The sequence below is a fragment of the Macrotis lagotis genome, chromosome 7 (genome assembly GCF_037893015.1).
Source record: "Macrotis lagotis isolate mMagLag1 chromosome 7, bilby.v1.9.chrom.fasta, whole genome shotgun sequence".
Lineage (NCBI taxonomy): Eukaryota > Metazoa > Chordata > Mammalia > Peramelemorphia > Peramelidae > Macrotis > Macrotis lagotis.
Window position 1 is genome coordinate 206,581,815 of NC_133664.1, and position 24,608 is coordinate 206,606,422.

At 35.2% G+C, this 24,608-nt stretch overlaps 1 protein-coding gene across 2 annotated transcripts in view; it reads left to right on the forward strand.

Annotated features, from left to right (window-relative positions):
- CLEC1A (C-type lectin domain family 1 member A) overlaps nt 1-21,493 on the forward strand; it is a 41,838-nt gene extending 20,345 nt beyond the window's left edge. Inside the window, exons 2-7 of one of the 2 annotated variants that reach the window (XM_074194590.1) lie at nt 1,852-1,950; nt 4,082-4,258; nt 5,773-5,924; nt 14,004-14,122; nt 14,916-15,018; nt 16,672-16,752. In XM_074194590.1, the coding sequence (XP_074050691.1) occupies nt 1,852-1,950; nt 4,082-4,258; nt 5,773-5,924; nt 14,004-14,122; nt 14,916-15,018; nt 16,672-16,677 (656 nt within the window). In that variant the 3' untranslated portion in view covers nt 16,678-16,752. Of the gene's footprint in view, nt 1-1,851; nt 1,951-4,081; nt 4,259-5,772; nt 5,925-14,003; nt 14,123-14,915; nt 15,019-16,671 lie in introns of both variants that reach the window. The other variant, XM_074194589.1, reaches the window with a different exon arrangement.
- Nucleotides 21,494-24,608: the final 3,115 nt, after the last annotated feature.

Consider the following 24,608-nt stretch of genomic DNA (forward strand, 5'->3'; position numbering starts at 1 on the left):
AAGGGAGGAAAAACTAGGAAGGAGGAAGTATAACTAGGGCACATAAGAAAGGTTATACCTTAAAAGATAGAGATCCCCCCCACCCAGTTAATACAATTAAGTTGTTTTTGTACAGTTAAATTCCAGATTCTCAAAGGACAGGAATAATGGCTGCCATTTATTTTGTGAAAGTGTAAGTGAAAACTTACTCCACCCCACTAAAACCAAGCAAGCACAATCTTTGAACAAATCACTTCACTTTCTCCTAATATTTAAGGTCAGATTCACCCTAGGTTCAATTGATTATCAAGCCTCTTAATTCCACTACAACTGACATCCTTCATCCCCTTTCCTTTATCCCTACTCATAGCAGAACCACCCTAGATTAGGCCCTCATTACCCCTTTTCTGTATTATTGTAATGATTTCAACATTTGTCTGGAAATATATACCCTCCCTCTCCAATGTGTTCATACGGCAAGTTAACAAATTTATATTCTTAATGTACAGGAAGCTCAAGAAGCTTCAGTTGTTCTCCATTGCCTTTACATTAAAATATAAACTTCTCAGTTACAGCTTGACCCCAGTCTAATTTTCTAGGCTGATTATATATTGTTCTATTTCATATGCTCTATCTCCCCAACCAAGCCATCCCACTTGCTATTCTTTGCACACAATATTCTGTTTACAGTCTCTTACTTTGCAACAGGATGCCTTCCATACCTGTAATACCCTCTCCTGACTCTAACCTTCCTTGTAAAAGTTACCACTCAAGTTCGATCACTTTCAAGAGATCTCTTCTTATTCCCACCACTTTCAAATTTCCAGTCCTCCCCCACCAATGTATTTTTTTTAGTACTCAATTTATCTGTGAGTCTGAAGAATCCTTCAAATAAAATATAAACTCCCAGTAATCTGGAACCCATTCATTTTTAAATTAGTATTTTCTTTCTCTAATTTAGTTGGGCTTTACCTCAGTGGAACTGAGACCTGTTAAAGACCTTAACTGAAAAATATCAGTCATTCCAATCCATAACTGGCCACTGGGCACAGAAAGTGAGGCTAGTGAATTTGCACAATCCTTCCTCACTTAAATTCAACTCACTTGCATGTCATGGTTCTCTTAGAGAATGAAGGAGAGACAACAGCAACAATAACAACAGCCAGGAATGTAGGAGGCATTTAATAAATGCTTATTGACAGAGCTCTTGTTCTTGAGCCTGTGATCACAGGGCTATGATTAAGTATACAATGTCAGTTTAATTAATGCCATGGAAAGATTTAGCTTTTTGCAGGACTGAAAATGTGTTTGTGTTAGCCTCACTGTACTGAAGCCAGACAATCCAATTACAAAGTCTGTGTCAATATTACTGATGGTTGAGTACCAATTCTACTTCCATTTGTGTTTTTATGTTCCTGACTTTACCAGTGCCTGGCACCTAATAAGTTTGTTGTTTGATTGAGTTTGATTATTGCTGAGGTAGTTCCAGGGCAAAAAGAAAGGTCGACTTTCTTGAACATTGATTCTTTTTTTTAAGTTTTTTTTGGGGCAAGGGTTAAGTGACTTGCCCAAGGTCACATAGGTATGTTAAGTATCTGAGGTCATATTTGAACTCAGGTCCTCCTGACTCCAGGGCCAGTGCTCTATCCACTTTGCCCCCTAGCTACCCTGATTCTTTTTAATATTTAATTTAAATTTTTCCAACTACATGCAAGCATACTGTTTAACAGCCATTTATTGGCAAGGTTTTGAGTTTTCGTTTTCTACCTTCCTCATTTCCTTCCCTTCCCTCTAGAAACTAATCCTGATATAGACTCTACATATATAATCATACTAAACATAGTTGATCATCGATTCTTCTTGCTTCCTTAGGATACCCAACCACTTCTACATCGTGGCGTTTATTTGCTCTAATTCTGTTGACTTTGTGCCTGTTGTTGCTGATTGGTCTGGGAATATTAGGGCTTGAATGTAAGTATATACTCAAACTCAAGCTAGTACTGGAGGTCAAGGGTTTGCCCTGAAATGGGAATGATAATGATTTTTTAGCCTTACTCAGCACCACAGTCCAAGGGGTTTATATTTTTAGATTAATTGTTAAAATTTTAACATAAACATTTATACCTGGGAAATCAGCAAACTTCATTGTTTTATTGATTATATAGACTATCTCAAATTCGGTGTCCAGTAGACACTTAATATGACTAATATGAAAATATGTTTAACATGATTGTGCATATATAACTTATATCAGATTCCTTACTGTCTTGGGGAGGGGAGGAAAGAAGGGAAGGAGAGAGACAAATTTGTTTTTTTGCAAGGCAACAGGGTAAAGTGATATCCCCAAGGTCACAAATCTAGGTAATTATTAAGTGTCTGAAGCCAGATTTGAACTTAAGTCCTCTTGACTCCAGGGTCAGTGTTCTATCTACTGTACCACCTAGCTGCCCTGGAGAAAAAAAATTGGAATCCAAAATTTTATGTTGAACAAAAAAAATGTTGAAAGATATCTTTACATGTAATTGGGAAAAATAAAATACTATTGAGAGAAAAAGTTCATAATATCCAAAACTCATTGCCTTTCTCCCTAAACTCTTTTCCTCAAGCTCCCACCTTCCCTAGTATTGCAAAGAGTAGCACCAACTTCCAAGTTCCTCATACTCCCAACCTAGAAGCCATCCTGGAATCCTCACTATCTTCCCAATATCCAATCTATTTATAAGGCCCAGCAATTTAACCTTTGCAACATCTATCAAATGTGCCCCCTTCTAGACTATTAGAGTAACCTGCAGGTGGTTCTGCCAGCCTCAGGTGTCTCTTCATTCCAATCCATCCTCCATTCAGCCACTAAAGTGATTTTCCTATAGAGTAGATCCAATCATTTTAAATCCTCTTTCCACATCCACCCCCCATATTCAGTAAACTCCAGTAGTTCCCAAATGCAAAATGTTCTATTTGTCATTCAAAGTTCTTCATAACCTAGCCCCCGTGACTTTTCAATTTTAAACCTTACTCCCCAACACATATTCTATCTAAATGATTCCAGCCCCACCACAAACAGGATACTCTTATCTCTCTGTTCTGGGCATTTCCCTCCTTCATTCTCATGACTTCCTGACTTCCCTTGCTCCTTTAAATCCCATCTAAAATCTCATCTTTTACTAAAAGCCTTCCCCAAACCTTTTTTTTTTTGCAAGGCAAATGGGGTTAAGTGGCCTGCCCAAGGCCACACAGCTGGGCAATTACTAAGTGTCGGAGACCAAATTTGAACCCAGGTACTCCTGACTCCAGGGCTGGTGCTTTATCCACTGCACCACCTAGCCGCCCCCCCAAACCTTCTTAATTCTAGAGTTTTCTCTTTACTAATTATTTCCCTTTTATATAGTTTGCTTTGAATATAGTGTCTGCTTGGTGTCCCAAGTTCCTTGAGCACAGGGACTGTCTTCTTTCTTTTTTTTATTCATAGCTTAGTATAGTACTTGTACACAATAGGCATTTAGTAATTGTTTATTGACTTTATTTCTGGATAATGTAATTTTATTTTGTTTTGTTCCAGTTACACATTATGAAAGCTTTTAATATTCATCCTTTTGCATATTTATATAACTCTTCCTTCTCTCCCCTCTCCCCTCAGCGGCAGTCCAGTAAATAACTTGTTCAGCCATTCCCCAATTGTTGGGCATCCCTCAATTCCCAGTTCTTTGCCACTATAAAAAGAGTAGCTATAAATATTTTTGAACACATATTGATTGATTTTTTTTAAAGGAAGTGATATAGAAAAGTGTTGTATGTAAAAATGCAGATTAAATTTAAAAGTGTGCCATGTATTGCAGAAAGTTTTTTATTTAATATTTACCAGTACACCCCTGCCCCAATCACAAATCCACTCTAGAGCACAGGGGGCATTTACTGAAAACCTGAGTCATGCTGGTTGGTAGACAGTACAATATGGAAAACAGAACAAGAAAGCCTATATATATATATGTTTATATATATGTACATAGATATAGATATATGAATACATATCTATAAATATTTATCTATTTATCTATCTAGTGATATGATATTTCTACCACATTTTCTGACCATGTTATTGGATTAGTTTTTCAGATCAACCAACTCTCAAACACCCAGAGAAATATTCTCTCTCAAAAGGAGGAAAGGCTTGGAAACTTTTCTAGACAGCTGCATTCTCTCCAGGCTCAGAACAGGAAGCTCACAGACAGGCTGCAGCACCTGGCTAAAAAACTCTGTCGGGAGCTCTATAATAAAACTGGAGGTAAGTCCCCGGTTATTTGTTGGCCTGATAGAGCTTTAGCTAAAGAAAGTGGTGGGTCCTCTTTAGAATTTCACATGTTGCAAAGGCTTAGCTTGGTGTGGGACTTGGAAGGAAGAATCTTGAAACTTTTTTCCTTCGCCAGTCTCCAAAAGAGACTTTTGTGCCTGCCTAGAGGGGATGCAGGAAGTTGGGGACAAAGAGACTTCTCAAAGATAATGGGACTATGAGCTAGAATTGTATCTATCTGCTCCCTTAAATATTGTTCCTCTACTCTAAAGGATGTAATTGGGTTTCATCTAACATCTGGATTGCTTGGTTATTTTGAATGGGAAGGGAAGCTCTGACCCATTTCCTACTTAAGATAAGTTTCACAGTGAACACAGATAATAGAAAAAAAGTCCAAAATTATCCATATCTTAGAAAAACAGAAATCAGAGAATGTATATTTAGAAGAATATATACCCCATAATATAGAAAAAAGGAGTTTAGCACAGTGTCCCAGTGCTTAGGTTCATAGAAGAACTTAAATTTTTATTAATTATTTGTTGATTGGTCAACCCTCCTTCTCTTGTCTTGTCTTTTAGTTGGAGAGAAGAGTACACTGGAACCATCATCTTCCATGTTTGGAAGTCTTTGTCTTTGCAACAATTTTGTACTGTTTAGCTATTAATGCAGTCTACTTGCAATTCACTAAAACCCAGAGGTTTTTTTTCATATTAATTGTTCCTTCATTTCTTACTAGTTCTAATTTGAAATCAGGAAATTTAATATATTTCTATTAAAATTATTTGTTTTGATTTGACCCATTATTCTAACCTGCTAAGAAATTTTTTTGGATCCTAATTTTTTTATCAACACATTCTTTTGGATTTCTTCCATCTGTAAAGTTACAATCACCTTTATGCAAGCCACTGATAAAAAGGTTTAGTAGTATAAGACCATTATCACCTATACATGCCAGGCATTTTTTTAAGCTCTAGAGGATACAAAGAAAATAATGACCGCCTATGACCTTCAAAACAAAAACAAAAAACTAAAAAAGGGGCAGGGGGAAAGGGAGCATAAGCAACAGAAGAGGAAGGTTAACTGGCTCCAGGTCAAATCAAGTCCTGCAGCTTGCAGAATGATGAGGTTTTGAATATCAGGAAGAATCGGAAGGAAGCAGGTATGAAGTGATGGGGGAATGGAGAGGGTGTTATCTAAGAACTTCTTAGAATGTAATTTCCTTGAGGGCAGGTCCTATTTCACTTATAACTTTGTATCCATAGTGATTATTCACAATAAATAATAAAAACTTGTTAGATTGATTGATTATCCTATTGAGACACTATTTAATTTTGAGAGGTAAGAGACAATCACTTAGTGGAGGAGGAACTTCCTAACATATTTTTTTTCTAAAAAGAAAAAGAAAACCTCTTCCTCCTCCCGCCTCCCTAGAAAACTCCACTGTTAAAAAAAAATGAGGAGTATAATTAAATAAATCAAATCAATACAATGTCTGAATTTTTTCCCAGAGCACAGTTGCAGCCCCTGCCCAAAGAAATGGAAGTGGCACAAGGATAGTTGCTACTGTTTCTCTAAGGAAAGCAATACTTGGCAGGGCTGTGAATACTTTTGCAATACTGAGAACTCCACCCTTCTGAAGATAGAGTCACAAGATGTTCTGGTAAGGTGTGCTTATCTGGGATTTTTTATTCCTAATATCTTTTGAGACAGGAAGAGAAGCAAAGCCTTGAGTTTCAAACCCCATTCCTTTGGGCAGCTTTCACTGAGGGCATCTAAGAGAGACTTTCTAGCCCAGCACCTCAACACAATCCAAATAATATAGTTCCCATGAGGCCTGGAGAAGTCTAGTAAATCTCTATTTCAACCCAAGATCAGATAGCTGGAAGAATGTCTAAGTTTCAAATGTCAGTGGTTTGTTTTTAAGGAAGAAAGAGAATCATAGAATGTGGTAAAAAAGGCAGAATTGTTGACTGTTCTATAAATGCCCACAGCTGTCTTCTCAAATACAAAATTATTGACTTTAAAATATAGACTATAATTGTGAACAATGTAATCATCAAAATATGAATATGATGTTATTAACACTAAATATGGCTTAAGGGGAAAAGTGAGTACAGTTCTGAGAGATTCTTAGGTTGCATACCAGAACAACTGGAAAAATGGTCTCATCTAGGAATTTATAATCTAAAACAGATAGCATTCATATGTGCTAACATAAAGGTATACTGAAAACTGAAAAGATTGGCAAAAAAATAACATTTTTAGAGTTTCTTATTACAAAACATTACTTTTTTTTAATAATGTTCCTTTTCCTTGAGATTCATACCTTTATTTTCTCCTCATGTTTAAGGTCTACAATTCTTTCAAGTCATAGGTCAAATACCACTACTTTTATAAAACTGAGACAAAAAGACAAAACAACATAGCCTGTTTCATTTGCTTTTGTCTGTTATCTTAGAGTCTACTTATATATGTTACTTTTAAGCTCTAATACAGAAGTTCTCTAATTTTTTAGTCTTTGGATCCCTTTTATACTCTTAAAATTTATCAAGGGCTCCCAAAGGTTGTTTATGTAGGTTATTCCTATTGCTATTTATCATATTAGAATTTAAAATAGTATTACTATTTTAAAAGTAATTTTGACCTTGCAGACTTTCAAAAGGATCTTAGGAATCTCCAAAGGTCATGAAGTCAGACTTCGAGAACTACTACTTCAATATATCTACAGATCTTTCAATGTAATGTCATTAATGTGGAAACTTCTAACTGTGCAAAGAGCAAATCATCTATATTTTTTTATTCTGTATGACATGTCTATATCCTCCTCTAAATCCTTCATAGAAAATCACCCAACATGATTTCCTTTCATCTTCTTGTTATATTACATGGGTAACAATCTTTTGCTTTCTATTCACAAATCTGTTTGATGATTTATTTTTTGATCTCCTATGCACAATTCCTCATTATCTTGTATTGTGGGGGGGGGGTTGCAAGGCAATGGGGTTAAGTGACTTGCCCAAGGCCACACAGCTAGGTAATTATTAAATGTCTGAGGCCAGATTTGAACTCAGGTACTCCTGACTCCAAGGCCAGTACTCTATCCATCGCACCACCTAGCTGCCCCCACAATTCTTGAGCTTAACCACATTCATCAATCATTTCTCTAATGTCTTTGGGACATTGATTCTTCTAAGATGATTTCATTAACATTACTATTGACTGTATAGTATTAGTTGAATGTTGATGGTACCATGTTGGTTTTTTGGTTTCAGGAAGAGACTTGGGGCATTAAAAGAACAGTGCAATTCCCCAAATGCAATCTATCCATATGTTTTTCTCCTATTCAATTCTCAGCCCAGTTCATCATCCATATGCAATAACTGTTTGAGATATATATACCCATGGATAAAATCTGTAGGTTGTAAATGTAAGGTACTATTCATCCAACTGCATATTATAGTCTGGACTATAGACATTTTTCATCCACTTAGGTTTTTTCTAGGTGAATAGTAGTTAGGTTAAACATTTTTGAGTGACTATGGATTTCATTTAGGAGGCCCTGCAATGTGTTGAGGTTTGACACAAGTCATCTGGAGGATCTCATCACCTATAGGGAATTTCTCATCTACTTAGTCTCTGAACCATTCTACATGACAGTGACAAACACCTTTGGTGAGCATACATCTCTGTTTTTTTGTCTCATTTGATATTAATAACCAAAAGATCATTGAGCAAAACTATCTCTACTGTTCCATTTCACAAGGAATCTTAAATAATTTTTACATGCATCAGAGACATCTTATTGAAAGAGAGTGACATTTTATAATCCCAAACCAAAAGTTTTATAAAAAAATTAATAATGACAAATAAATCTTATAGTTTTTGCACTAGTCAGCAAATTGTGTGATTGTTAAAAAATCAATTTCTATAAAATATTATGAAAGTCTGTCTAATAAGGGTGCTCTTGATACTTGGGCAAAATTTTCTTGTTTTTGTTTTGTTTTGTTTTAGTTTTTGCAAGGCAGTGGGGTTGAGTGGCATGCCCAAGGCAACACAGCTAGGTAATTATAGTCTGAGGCCAGATTTGAACTCAGGTACTCCTGACTCCAAGGCCAGTGCTCTATCCACTGCGCAACCTAGCCACCCCCATGGGCAAAATATTCTTATAAAGATTTTGTAGAGTTGGGAAAATAGAGTTGGTAACTGTTGCTATTTTTACAATTACACTTTTCAAAAAGAAATATTTGGTAGAAAAGGTAGTCTACATTCATTACTTTGACTATCATACCTCCTCCTACTCATTCTCAATGCTTCACAACCTAGCTTTAGAGCCACTACTTGATTGAACATTAAGCAGCATCTTACACTATTGATTATCCTCTCTCTACACCAGGATATTCTTGACTGGATTTCTCTCTTGGGTCTCCTCCTACCTGTCTGTCTAATCTTCAATGTCTTTTGAAGGATCATCATCTATACTTGGCACCTTATATATTGTAAAGATATGATAAGGGCACTAATCTAGGTCTTCTTTTTATACTTTACAATGTTTCTTTATTATCTCATTATCTCCCAAGGGTTTAAATATCACCTCCTTTTAGGTGATTCCTATATCTATATGCCAAGCCCTCATAGAAGTTTCCTTCTAGATAGCTCTATCTGGCAGTACTACATGCATTTCAAATTCAACATACCTTTAACTTTAATTATCTTTCCTTCTTTGTCCATCCTTTCTCCTATCTTTCTTTTCCTATTAACAACATCACCATTCTTCTAGTTACCTAGATTCATAGTCTATGAACTTATACTTTCCTTTGGCTGTATATGGTTACTTGCAAAACTTGCCAATCTACTTCCACAACTTCATCCTTTGCTCTTCATTCAAGTAACCACCACTTGCTTCAAGCCCTTCTCATCATTTACCTAGATTATTGAAGTATTCTACTATTCATCATTCTATATTCAACCTCTTCTCTTTCCCATCCATCTTACACAAAAATAATTAAAATGATATGATTGGTATGAATATAGTGCTTCCTTATGCAAGAAACTTAATTGAATCTTTATTGCCTTTAGGATAAAAGATAAACTAATATCTTTGGAATATCAAGCCTTTCTCAGTCTAATTCCAGCCCATATTTGAAGGCTCATGCTTATCATATCTTCATACACTTAATATTTCAGTTAAGCTATTTTACTCAACATGCCCATATTTAACTTTTTTCTGTCCCATTCATGCCTTTGCATAATCCTACCTGTCTATCTTTAAAATAAATCTCCCTCTTTACCTCTTGTCATCTCTAGTCTTGGCTCAAATGTTACCTTGGGTAAAAGATCTTTTCTGATTCCGCAGGATGGTAATGTTCCCACTTCAGATTACTTTGTGTTTATTTTGCATATTTCAAATTTATTTATCTATATAAATACATATATATTATCTACATATTATTGTTTTCTACTAGTATATATAAACTCCTTGAAGGCAGGATTATTTTCTTAAGATGCTTGTATATCTTATGTCAAGTATGCTGGTTTTCACCTAAGAAATGCTTGTTGAATTGAGTTAAAATGTTATTTTCATTATTTACTGTTGATATGATGGTTTACTTGGAAAATCTTAGGGATGCTAATTGAGATAGCAATTGAGACAATAGCTTCGGCAAAGTTGCAAGCTACAAAACAATATCATAAGAATAAATAGTTTTTCTATACAATACTAATAAAGCACAAGAAGCAACAAAATGAAAAATTCTGGGAATTGATAAGTACTTAAAAAACTTAAATAAATTCAATTATAAAGTGCTCTTTAAAGAAATGAAGAATAACTTAAATAACTGGAGGAATCTCATAAGTGATCCATGCCAATATAACAAAAATTACACTGTTACCAAAATTTATTTATACCATTATCAAAATTTATAAATTTTAAAGTTGTGCCTCAAATTATCAAGAACATAATTTACAGATCTTGGTAAAATAATAAAAAATTCATATGGGAAAGAAAAAGATCTAAAATAGCAATGATGAAAAGAAGTAGGGAAAAAAGGAAATATGATTTGCAGACCTCAAACCACATTATAAAGTAGAGGTCATGAAAATCACCTAATACTGGTTAAGAAATGGAGAGATAAATCAGAAGAATAGACCAGAGAAGGGAGGATCAGAAAAAATAGAACTTAATAACCCAGCATTTGATAAAGTATTAAATATAAATTTCCTACTTAAAAACAAACAAAATCTATTTGCTTAATTAAAAAGACTACTGGCTAAACTAGATAGTAGTCTGATAAAAATTAGGCTCACTAATACCTTACCCTTTAATCTATAATACATTCTAAATAATAGATTACAATATTAAAGATTATACTATAAAAAATTAGGCAAGAATATATCATATATTTCTCAAAACTATGAATAGAAGATGTATACTTAATCAAATGAGAGATGGAAGCAACTATGAAACTAAAACTTGAAACTTGAAACTAAAAAGCTACTGCTAAATTAATATATCCAGTATTAAGAAAGAAATGGAGGAAATATTTTAAGTTGTATTTTTATTTAATTCATAAATATTTTCAAATTGCATTAAACATTTTTTAAAACATACATCTTTAAGAATCTTGAGTTCCACATTCTCTCCTGCCTCTCACCCCTTCCATACTTCTTCCACTCATTCTGAATCATACAAAACATATTTCCATTTTAGTCCTTTTGCTATACACCTAAACATACACATAAGCACAAAAAATGCAAATAAAGAAAGTGAAAAAAAATATGCTTTAATCATCACTTGGACTTCATAAGTTCTTTCCCTGGAGATGGATGACATTTTTCTTCATGGGTCTTTTGCAATTGTTTTGGATTGTTGTCTTGATAGAGTAACTAAGTCTTTCACAGTTGATTGCAGCTACTACGTGTCATATTCTTCTGATTTTGCTCCTACTCACTTTACTTTTTATCATTTCATATAAGTCTTCTGAGATTTTTCTGAAGCCATCCTTTTCATCATTTTTTATAAAGCACAATAGAATACCATCATAATCATATACCACGACTGGTTCAACAACTTTCCAATTAATGAGCATCCCCTCAATTTCCAATTCTTTGTCATCACAAAAAAAAAGCTGCTATAAATAATTTGTTTTTTAGAAATAGGACTTTTTCCCTTCTCTTTGATTTCTTTGGGATACAGATTTAGAGGTGTATTACTGGGTCAAAAGGTATCCACATTTTTTAACCCTTCGAGGATAGCACCAAATTGTTCTCCAGAATTATTAGACCAGTTCACAATTCCACAACAATGTAATAATGTCCTTATTTTTTTCACATTCCCTCCTGCATGTATCATTTTCCTTTACTGTCATGTTAGCCAATTTGATAGATATGAGATGGTACCTCACAGTTGTTTTAATTTTCATTTGTATAATCTTAGTGATTTAGGACATTTTTTTCAAGTAATTATTGATAGCTGCTGGTTTCTATCCCTTGACCATATATCACTCGAGGAGTGGGTTGTATTTTTTATAAATTTGGCTCAGTTTCTTATATATTTGAGAAATGAAACCTTTATCAAGGAAGCTTATTTTGTTCCCCTTACCCCCATCTCTTAAAACTCTCTATCTCATGATTGGACATAAATTCTTCCCATATCTATAGATCTGACAGGTAAAATTTTCTGTGCTTCCTTAGATTACTTATGATAGCACCTTTTATGTCTAAATACTCATTTTGACCTTATTTTGGTATATAGTAAGAGATATTGATCTGTGCCTAGTTTCTGCCAAACTGCTTTCCAGTTTTCCAACAATTTTTGTCAAACAGTAAATTTTTGTCCCCAAAACTAAATTACCATGGTCATTTTCTACTATGTTCTACTATATTCAATCATTTCAGTCATGTCAAAAACTTTTTAAAGATATTAATGTGGTTTGCCATTTCCTTCTTATAGATGAGGAACTGAGCTAAACATGGTTAAATGATTAGCACAAGGTCACACAGATTAGTAAATGTCTAAGGTCAGATTTGAACTCAGGTAGATGAATCTTCCTGACTCCAGGATTGGTGCTCTCTCTACCATACCACTTAGTTGCCTTTTTCTACTATAAATTGTGTAGCAAATATATTTTATCCATCTACCATTCTATTTCTTAGCCAGTACCAGATTATTTTGATGATTACTGCTTTGTAATATAGTTTGAGATCTTACGTGGGAAAAAATCTTTGAATCAAATTTTCTGCAAAGATTGGATATCTTAGATATGGTAAACTATACACACACACACACACACACACACACACACACACATATGAATAATAGTCACTTCCCACTTTCCAATAGTCAAAGGATATAAACAAACAATCTTCAAAAGAACTACATAGTATTCATAACTAATAATAAGAAATACAAATTAAAACAATCTTCTGGTTTTACTTCACACATAGCAAATTGTCAAAAATAACAAAAATTGACAACAATCCATGTTGAAAGTGTTGTAGAAGGATTAGCCCACTGAGCTGTGAAATAGTACAATTATTTTAGAAAGCAATTTGGAACTGAACCAGAGATTCCCTTTCTGGGATTACATCCTAAGGAAGTGATCAGTAAGAAAAAAGTCCTTACATACTCCAAAATATTTATACCAGAACCTTTTATGATAGCTGAGAATTGAAAACAAATTAATTGCCTATCAATTGAGAAATAGCTAAACAAATTGGGGTATCTAAATGTAATAGAATATAAGTGCTATAAGAAATACTACAACTATGTAATGGAAAACATAACTACACACCAGAAAATTGAAGGTAAAGACAACAAAATTATAAAAATCAACAAGACACCATGAAGAGATATGAGGAGCCATCCCAATTACTTTGAGGAAGTGGGAGGTCCACAGGTGTTACACACTGTATATATTTTATTTTTTTCAATGTATTTATCTGTGGTGCTGATTTTTCTTCCTTTCTATTGGTCATTAAGATATCTTGCCTTTTCTGGGCAAGAAATTACTATGGTGATGTAAGAAATAGAAATTATCAATAAAAACTTTTTGCTTCCTCCCTCCCTTAAAATAAGTTATTTTTCTCTCAGTAAATATGAGAATAGTTCTCACTAAGTCTTCACAATAGTGTTGGGGATAGGATAGATTTTTTTTTCTATCTATACTTGGTTTGATACAGTTGTTCTTGTCTTTGTTTTCTTTCATTCCATTTCTACTTGTTCATGTAAAAAAAATCAGGAATTATGACACTCTTTGCTTTTGCATTAGCCATTCCACAAGAATGGAATGCAAGACTTCCTTGCCTCCTCACAGAATCAGACTCTTCCATTAAGATGCTGCTAAAGCACCATTTTCCACATGAAACCTTTTCTAGTCCCTCAATTACTAATTTCTTTTTTAGTAAACTACCTTGTACTTAGCTACTTCATATATATCTTTTTTTTTATTAAACATATTTATTTTTCATGTGTTCCCCTCCTCCCACTTAGAATGCGATCTACTTGAAAACAGGAGTTTCTTTTCATTTTTTGTATTTTATCCTCATTGCCTAGCTCAGTGTTTGGTGTATAGTAGTTGCTTTAAAAGTACTTATTATTTACTTATAGTCCAAATGTGGTAGTTCAAGTGACATTATTAGAGATTCTTTTATTAGTACATTGCCTTCCTTGCATGATTGATATGCTCTATCAGCACCAAGAGAAGATAAAGAACAACCCAAACTTTCTTTGTCTCCCATATAGGAATTTGTGATGCCTCAGAGCTACTCTCAATTTTTCTACTCCTATTGGACAGGGCTGTCCCGCAATGGCAGTGGCAATCCCTGGCTGTGGATAGATGGCTCTCTTCATACCTCTAACTTGTAAGATTCCAGCCCCCCAAAGACATGGGGAAGGGTGAAGGGAGGAGGGAGAATTCATTGTGAAATGAAAATCTAAGTTTAGGGAAAATGATTATTGAAGAAAGAATATGAAGTTTTGAAATCATTTTATAATATTTTTGCACACTTAAAATAGATGACTTTTACTTCATTTGTTAGAGACTGACATAACTCCTTTCTGGTTGAGAGAATGTTGGTTAATGATGAGCTGGAGACTGGGTTTTGAAGACTTTGTGAGAAGTGATCATAAGAGGCAAACTCAGTCTTTCGAATGGAAAAAAAAAGATCTCCTCTGGAACTTCAGTTTAGTAGGGAAGTGGGCCCCAACATAATCCTTTAGTTTCTATTGCTCTCAACTTAGCAACAGCTAAAAGCAGACTGCCTTTGGTGATGTTCTATTTCTTTTGTGAACCAAGATCTTATCATACTCCCAGGTGAAGAATTCTTACTCTCTGGAGTATTGTCTGTTCTGTTCAATATAACATTACAGATTTCTGTTTCCTGTTTACTTTAATAAATAGGAATATTTTTTTGAAATATCAGTCTGTGCAATCAGATAAAATGATCCTGGGCTTCTCAAAGTATTTACCTCCAGAATACTGTCGTTTAAGGAGTAATGAATATAACTCTAGTCCAGTTCCTCTCTTGAAGTCAAGTGAAGGAAGGGCAAAAGGCTCAGTCACAGTACTTTTCATGCTTTCTACAAAAGCAGAAATTAAAGTCTCCCTAGAAAGTGGTTGGACTCAGTTCTTATGGATATTCTTGCCATTCACAGGTCAAATCACCTTTCTGTTACATTAGTCAACCACATATTTTCTACAAGGGAGAGCTTGTCTGCAGAAATATTTTCACCCTGGTGTTTGCTGGTCATTTCTTTTGTAAGAAATTTTCTTTTCCTTTTGATTAAAAGAAATCGTTTTGTTAATGATGACCTGAGATTGGGTTCTCTGAAACAAAGTGCTTCTAGTGCCACTTTCACTGATAGCTCTCAAGTGGAACCTAGTTCCCTCCCACCAAACACTGATTATACAAATGACCATCATGAATAGCTAGCAAAACTCTTTATCAAAGTAAGCAGTAAATGAAAATTGGAAAAGTTATACAGATTAGACTACACCAAAGACTTTTGTAGCTGTGAGGAAAAGAACTCAATTCACCAAAGAGAAGCTAGGAGGTATAGAGAGTGCCAAGTCTGAAATCAGGAAGAACTAGTGCAAATCTGACCTCAGTTCCCTTTTCTGTCAAATGAGCCAGAGAAAGAAATGGCAAACCATTTCAATATCTTGCCAAGAAAACCTATATGGGGTTATGAAGAGTCAGATATGACTGAAACAACTGAACAACAATATCAAAGAGAAAAATTATCTTAACCAAGTAGAATCTGCTCTTAGTAATATAGAATTGCAAAGGCTAGAAATCAAGAGACATGTTGGGTCCCATCTTCATAAAACCATCAGGGAAGGTTTTATACTGAATTGTCATATTTTATGTTTTGAGGGGATAGAAAGAATAAATGTTCAATCATTCCCATTTTATAGACAAGAAAACTGAACTACAGAGAATTAGTTGATGTCATAGGTCATACAGAAGAAGATGCTGATTCATCTCTTGATTTCAATAGCTAATTCTAACTTATTTTACCTAGGCATAAAGAGAGGATTTGATAAGTGAAATGTGGCAGAAAGTAGAGCTTTCAGCCTTAACCTTTGTGGACTCCATCAGGGTAGTAAGATTGTTTAGGACAGAGATTCTTCTCTATGATTATTTTGCCCTCAAATTCCCCTTCAGTGGAATATTCAAGACTCTATTCAAAGAAGAGGTCTAATAATAATAAATAATACCAAATCAAAGTGGGACACTTACAATAGGGCACATTGGTATGGTGGTCAGATAACAATTCTGAATTCCTTCACAGACCCGCCCCCCCCCCACAAAAAAAAGACACCCTCCCAGTAATGATAGAAATCAGACAAAGGGAAGAGGAGTTATTGTTTGGGCTAGAACTCCAGGCATGCAAAACTATGGACTAAACATAAACCAGTTGGGTCCTGGATGTGTCCTGGTCAGTGTGTTTTCTTTTGGTTTCCATTAATTTTGAATAACATTAAATTTGAATAAAATGGTTTTCATTGATAGGGGTTCCATATTATAATTATGATGATGATGATGATGATGATGATGATGATGATGACTTTCACTCATAGAAATTTTTTCTAGGAAGTCCTCATTATTGATAGTTTTTACTGCTTAAGGGGCTCACATTATGGCTTTTACCAATAGGGACCCCATAATGATCTTAATTCTTTTTGCATGTGTGTGTGTGTGTGTGTGTGTGTGTGTGTGTGTGTGTTTTGCAAGGCAATGGTGTTAAGTAACTTGCCCCAGGTCACACAGGTAATTAATTAAGTATCCAAGGACAGATTTTAACTCAGGTTCTCCTGACTCCAGGACTGGTGCTCTATTCATTGAACTATCGAACTGCTCCTTTAACTCTTTTTTGATCATGATAGTGATTGATTCTTTTTTTTCAGGTTTGATATTGCTATTGACTTCAGCAGCTTAAGGAACTGGGATTGTGTAACAATATTAAATGGAAGGGCTTTCTCAAAGGACTGTAAGGAGCTGAGACGCTGTGCCTGTCAGAAAACAGCAGCTATGGTGATGCCAGAATGGTTGGAATAGTCTTTCTAAAGAATGGATAGAGATAAATGAACCTTCACACATATCTACAAACCAAAAAGGATGTAAGCCAAGCAGAGAAAGGACAAGAATCTCTGAATCAGTGGGATCACTGTGATTAGAAGAGCAGGTCTCTCTGGTCACTTTAAAAAAAGGGGTTCATTTTTATGGAAACTGTCACGGAGTATCAACATCATATACCTGGGTTTAAGCACAAACTTTTCAGTCACAGAGAAATTCAATTTCTATACTTCACCCTGGCCTAGATTCATAATCTTTATAACCTGGACTTGTTTTGAATTCTACATACCCTAATTTTCCCCCATTTATACTGGTTGTTCACATTCCTCTGTTGTTATTCCTACTTCTTTTGAAAGGAAAATGAGAAATTTTTGCAAAAACATTATGCAACTTACAGAAAGTTCTGTGCTCCAAAGAATGACACCCCATCCTTTTTGTTTTGTTTTGTTTTTATTTTATAACACCTGAATATTTTCTTCCTTTGACTATTGCAGTTCTTTAAATTCCTAATGGATTCCAAGAATTTTTCCTCTACCCCAATAATCTCTAAAGAGAAAAGTTTATCTGAGGTCTACAGCAGCCAAGGAAAATTATTTTAGATCACTATGGGAAGGAATAAGACTCATTTCCTCCTTTTGGTAGACTTGGGAGTCTAGAGAAAAGGAAGGCTTCAGATGTCTGTACTTAAAGGGGATTGGTGACTTTTAAGCTCCTTTTCCCACTAAATAATCACCTTCAGTCCTTTCAGGCACTTGTACAAGAATAAATGTGTGTATGTTTGTGTGTAGGCTATCTGCAAGGTGTGTTTGCAGTTGTATTCAGTGCTCAATGCCAAGACCTCTGCTGTGAGGGAAGGGGGGTCCCATGACAGAGTATCAGGGACATTGTAGATGAATTAACTTAGACGCAAAGGGAGTAAATGGTTTTTTTTTTGCCTAGCTCATAGGAAAGGTAAAAAGAATCCTTGAGAATGAAGACCAAGGTCCTACATGAACAGCATAGAAGGTCACATGTAGAGGCAAGTCAAAGGACCTTGATCATGGTCTCAAAAGGACCACTTACAGCCCTGGGTATTTCAGGTCAATTTTCAGTAAAAATGTTGAATGGTGGTAAGAACTCCATAACTTACTTAGAACTCAGTCAACAACTTCTTTGTGTTTACCTGGTGATTGCTGGTTATGGTATTACCTAGAATGATGAACACAGAACAATTTGCAATATCAGCACTATTATACTAACTGTTCAGATATATACTGGAGCAACAGATTGAAATTCTGAGGGAAGGGTTAAAATAAATATTTTAGCCCCCATAGGATCTCCTGAGACATTGGTAGAGGTAAAGAAGCTACAGAAATGTGGGGAAAGTCCTCCCCAAAGGACTTGTAGACACCTCAACAATTTTTGAAGTACCTAGATTTTTTGGTTAAGGATCAATGAAATTGCCAGGACATGGGTTGATGCATGTAAATAATAGCATCCTACAAATGTGAATTGGATGTGATTATCCTAAGAGAAAAGTTTAATTGTGAATTAAAATAAACTTAAACCTACCTGAAGAAAGTATGGAGAGTTAATTTAAGGAAGCCAGGAGAGTTTGTATAATGATTTGCAAAACAGAGATATGATATTTATTCTTACCTCAGTCACTGACATTTTCTTTGACCTTGCACTAGTTACTCTTCTTTATTGTAATTAACATTTAATAAGAGGACTCACAATATTAGCCTGTGTCCTGAAGGATAGAGGAGGAAAAAGAGAGTAATTTTTTCTTCAAATAAATTCTGATAAGATTAGGGAAAAGTTGGCTTAGCAAGAGTAAACCTCAGTAGAAAATACAGAGAAGTAACAACTAACTGGAATTAGTTTTAAGACCTCTGCTTCTCTGAGAGCTTCCTGTCATCATTTGTGAAGATAACTTTGAAGAAATTGCAAGGGAACAGAATTACTTCTGAAAGACTAAATATATAATACAAGCTCTTTCTTTTTCTTAGGACACAGAACCAGTAATTAGGTTTTATCAGCAGGATACAGGAGGTAAACATGGCAATAGCAGGAAATGTGCTATGGTTCTTTGACCGTAGATACAAACTGACTCAGAAAAAGTAGGAGGGATCTAGACCAGTTTATCTGAAAGAGGCATTGAACAAGGAGATCTTAGCATTATCAAAAAAAAGGTTGGCCCAAAGCACTCCTTTTTTTTTTAAGTTTTTTTTTTTACAAGTCAGTATGGTTAAGTGACTTGTGACAAGTTCACACAGCTAGATAATTATTATGTCTGAGACTGGATTTGAACTCAGAAGCCCCTGACTCCAGGGTCAGTGCTCTATTCACTGTGACACCTTGCTGCCCCCAAAGCACTCTTAAGGGATTTTTATATTCTTAAAATTAGTATTTAATGTTGTTTGTCTTTTGATTTTGAAGAAGGCCAATGCCATACAAGGTGACATCTTGACTCATGCATGGATTAGATTTAAATGAGTCAGAGTTGCACAAAGTTTTCAGCTTCACTCTTTTTTTCACTAGCAAGGCAAAAGTCAAGATGACTGGAAAAAGTGGCTGACCTTGCTGTCTTCAATGTTTGACCAAACTCCAGTTGCCTTCCAGTTGGAATGAATTGTCCTTATTTTCCTGTTCTGCCAAGGGAAGCCTTCATATTCTTGGCCTATATATTCACCTAATTCACTGAAAAGTCTGAGGTCTGTAAATTACTCTCAACTTCTCTGTTGAGATGGTTTTACCTGGGTATGATACAGCTTCTTGGAGCCACAGATGAGATTTGGATGGCAGAGAGATGAGCAGCCCTAAAAAGGACTTGGCAAGCCTTCACATCAGAAGTGCCAGTCCTTCCTGAATACCCCCCACACCCCAGGGTTTAGTATACTAAGAAATAGAATGATATTTCCAATATTCAGTATTTTGTGGTTCCTTAGAGAGAGGTCCATTGGCAGAAGTTGCTAACATTCACTTTTCCGGCACATCTTGACTACTGACAAAGGCAAGCAAATATATGTATATGTATATATATGCAAGCAAAAACAAATATATGTATATATATTATATGTATACATCTGTATATATAATTAAGGGAACTCCACATTCCCTTACCTCATGCTGATCAATATAGCTGTGAAGTTTTAAACGTATAAACAAGATGATCTCTTTAAACAAAGGTCTTTGGCTCAGCAAAGAAGTCAACTAGTATTTGGGGAAATTTAAAAGTAGCTCAAGGACTTTCACCAGTGGAAGCAGTGAAATCAAATTAGCCAATGATTCCAAGTTCAGGAAATGAGGATCCCTGGAATGAGATCAATCTTGGAGGGAGGAAAGTGTTTTTATTCCTATCCCCTCCTCACTCCCTTCTCTATTACCCTCCTGTCTCCTTTTTCCTCACACAGAATATTAACTATAGTTAGGTGTCACAGTAGATAGAGTGCCTGGCCTGAATTCAGTAATGTCAGAATTCAAATCTGACTTCATACATAGGCAAGTCACTAAATCTTGTTTGCCTCAGCTTCCTCGTGTGAAAATGAACTAGAGAAGGAAATGACAAACCATTCCAGTATCTTTGCCAAGAAAATCCCAAATGGAGATATTCAATCCATGACTGGATTGAAATGACTCAACAACAACAACAACAACATCAGCACATTATCCATGTCATCAGGGAATCAGTAGCAAAAAGAGGAAAAAGAGAAACTAGTAAGAGTCAGAATATCTAGTCAGGGAAAGATAATCATTAAAGGAGACAGCAGGTTTCAGGAGTGTGACACCTATGATCAAAGAAGATTGCTGGCTATGAAATCCAAGAAGGTCTTGGAGAATATTAAAAAAAACATTCATTGTAAGTTGCTTTCTTGCTATTAGAGTAAGTATATCTTATGAATATGCTTCACTGCTACCATACTCTGTGAGTTGACTCTTCCCATGGACCTATATGTATTTGTAGTGTACTATACACTAAGATTATGGAAGGAATTTTTTTTAACTTAATATATCATCTTAGTAAATATATTTTCTAAAAGTTAATTGATCAAGGGGTGGCTAGGTGGTGCAGTGGATAAAGCACCAGCCCTGGAGTCAGGAGTACCTGGGTTCAAATCCCATCTCAGATATTTAATAATTACCTAGCTGTGTGGCCTTGGGCAAGCCACTTAACCCCATTTGCCTTGCAAAAAAACCTAAAAAAAAGTTAATTGATCAAACTGATTGTTCATAAGAATATAGATTTAAGGTTAGGAGGGACTTAGAGACCATCCAATCCACTTTCTAATTTAATAAATAAAGAAACTGAAACTGAGATTAAGTAACTTGCCCAAGTCAGTTGGTAAGTGTCAATGACAGGATTTGAACTCAAGTCTTCTGACTTTGGAACTCATGTTACTTCTACTGTAGTAGGCTGCCCTAGGTCAGGAGATTAGGGGACTATGAATAAAAGTACTAGAAATCAAATCCTACTTTTATAATTCTGGGAATAAATAACCAGCTTCTCTTTTATGATCTGGAACTTCAAGTGTGATTACCCAATTAAGGGAGAGGCCCAGGAGAAACATTATACATATACATGTTCTCTCTCTCTCTCTCTCTCTCTCTCTCTCTCTCTCTCTCTCTCTATATATATATATATATATATATATATATATATATATATATATATATATATATATATTTAATTTTCCAACTACATGCAAAAATAGTTTTAATGTTCATTTGTTTTTCATGATTTTGCATTTCACATTTTTCTTTCTCCCTCCCTTCCTTCCCCCTCCTCCATGGCAGTAATCTGATATAGGTTATTTATGTCTCACTATGTTAAACATATTTCCATATTAGCCATGTTTTGAAAGAAGAATCAGAACAAAAGAGGGGGAAGCCATGCAGGGGGAAATGATAAAGCATAAAACAAAATTTTTAAAAGATGGTACGTTCTGGACTGCAATCAGATTCCATTGTTCTCTGGCTAATGGATGGTATTTTTCATCACAAGTCCTTTAGAATTGTCTTTGATCCTTGAACTGCTGACAAGAGCTAAGTCTATCATATGTGATAATCATATAATGTTGCTATTAATGTATACTATTTTCTCCTGGTGCTGCTCACTTCACCCAACATCAGCTCATGCAAGTCTTTCCAGGCTTTTCTTAAGTCCACCCCTTCATTTCTTACAGAATAATAATACTCCATCATACTCATACCACAATTTGTTTAGCCATTCCTCAATTGAGGGGTATCCCCTCAATTTCCAATTCTTCACCACTAAAAAAGAGTTGCTATAAATATTTTTGCACTTTTGAGTATTTCCCCCTTTTTTATAATTTTGGCTTTTGACTGATCCTTATTTTTTTAAAGCATAAGTATATTTTATTTTATTTTTCTAATTACATACTTTGGTAGTTCAACATTCATCCATTTACAAATTTATAAGTTACACATTTTTTTACACCCCCCTTTCACTCTCCCCTCCCCTTGGCAGCAAACAATCTAATAAAAATTGTACATGATATTTTTGTTCAACATATTTACATATTAATCATTTTGTGCAAGAGGACTAAAGGAAAAGAAAGAAAACCGTGAGATAAGAAGGAAAAACAGGAGAAGTTTAAAAAATATGAATACAGGGGCAGCTAGGTGGCATAGTGGATAAAGCACTGGCCCTGCAGTCAGGAGTACCTGGGTTCAAATCTGGTCTCAGACACTTAATAATTACCTAGCTGTGTGGCCTTGGGCAAGCCACTTAACCCTGTTTGCCTTGCAAAAAAAACCTAAAAAAAATGTGAATACAGTATGTATTCAGATTCTGTGATTTTTGGTTTTTTATGTTTGCTTGTTTGCTTGTTTTTCTCTGAATGTGGATGGCATTGTCCACAACAGGTTCCCAGCTTATACTTTATCTCTCAATTGATGAGAAGATCAGCATCCACAATGTTGTTGTTAATGTGTACAGTGATCTCTTGTTTTCTGCTCCCTTTACTCAGCATCAGTTCATGTAATTCTTTCCATGCTTCTCTAAAGTCTGATCACTAATACATTCTTATAGACCAATAGTACTCCATGACATTCATATACTATAATTTGTTCAGCCAATCCCCAATTGATGGACATCTACTCAATTACCAGTTCTTTGCTACTGCAAAAAGAATATTTTTTGAATAAGGGGATCCCAAAGGATATACACAGTTTATTGCCCTTTGAGTATAGTTCCAAATTGCTCTCCAGAATGGTTGGATCACTTCACAACTCTACCAGCAGTATATTAGTTCCCCAGTTTTCCCAGATTCCCTCCAATATTGATCACTTTCTCTTTTTGCCAGATTAGTCAATCTGATAGGTGTCAGGTGGTTCTTCAGATTCTCTCTCTCTCTCTCTCTCTCTCTCTCTCTCTATATATATATATATATATATATGTATATATATATATATATATATATATATATATATATATATAGTAAGGCAATGGGTTAAGTGGCTTGCCCAAGGCCACACAGCTAGGTAGTTATTAAGTGGCTGAGGACAGATTTGAACTCAGGTACTCCTGACTCCAGGGCCGGTGCTCTATCCACTGCGCCACCTAGCTGCCCTACTCTACATATATTTTAATGAGCTCAGAGTGCTTGAATTATGTCAGTAAATAAAGTCTTTCTATATTTTTAGAAAGAGGCAGGGTAAATATTCTTCAAATTTCATAGAATATGTGAAGAAACAAAAAAAACAAAAAAGAAATAAATCACCTAAGATTTTTCTAAATGTGAATGAATGATAGAACTTATGAATGCTGTTTACTGAACACAAGTGCCAAAATTTGACTTCTAACAACTCAGAAAGGAAACTTTATATTGCAGTGCAAAAAACCTTGAATTTGCAGAGCAACGGGGTTTGAACCTTGACTCTGTCATATGATACTGTGTGACTATGGACAAATCACCTGTCCTTTTGGGGAATTAATTGATCTATCAGTAAAGTTGGTTGTAGAGAGAGGGAGTTAGAAAAGAGGGTTGAAAGACATGGCTTCCAAAGTCTCTTCTCATTTTTGAATCATTTATCATAAGACCCAGGAATTTTGACCCAGATGTGAGCTACAAGTAAGAGTATCCCATGCACCTGCACAGTAAGTAGTTGATAATAATGAAATTCCCAGGAGATAAGGTCATCTGGACCAAAAAAAAAAAAACCAAAAACCAAACTTCTCATTCTTCCAGGGCTATATCAACTGGCAGGGAGAAGACATCTGCAAGAGGTTGTTATTATCCCTTGCCTCATTGTACTGTGGCTAAGAAGAGTTATGAGATCTTCCTGTTTTGGAACTATACTTAACCCCAGTTTGTAAAAGTCTTTGAAGACTTCTGGACATTTCTGTCTATTACTACTTGCTAAGAGTGGCTATTATCCCTACTATACTCTATTATATCCCTACTATACCAGCAGGACAATGGAACTCGGAGGGCCCATCAAATAAAGCCCCTTCTTTATAACAGTCTGTATTATTCCTTCCCAGATCCTAGCATGAAGAAGAGCAGTAATCCTTGAAAATAACTTCCCTCCATCTCATTTCAATATCAAAGGTGATTTTTTTAATTAAAAAAACCCCACAACTTGCTCTGGGACTGTGTTTTTCCACAATAGACTTGTAGATTCATTTGAATGTTTTACACTATCAACCAGTTCAACACTATCAACAAATTCAACATTATTATTTATGTACTGGGCATTGTTTTGGGTCTTGTGGATACAAGGACAAAAACAAGACAGTTCCCATCTTCAAAGAGATGCTAAT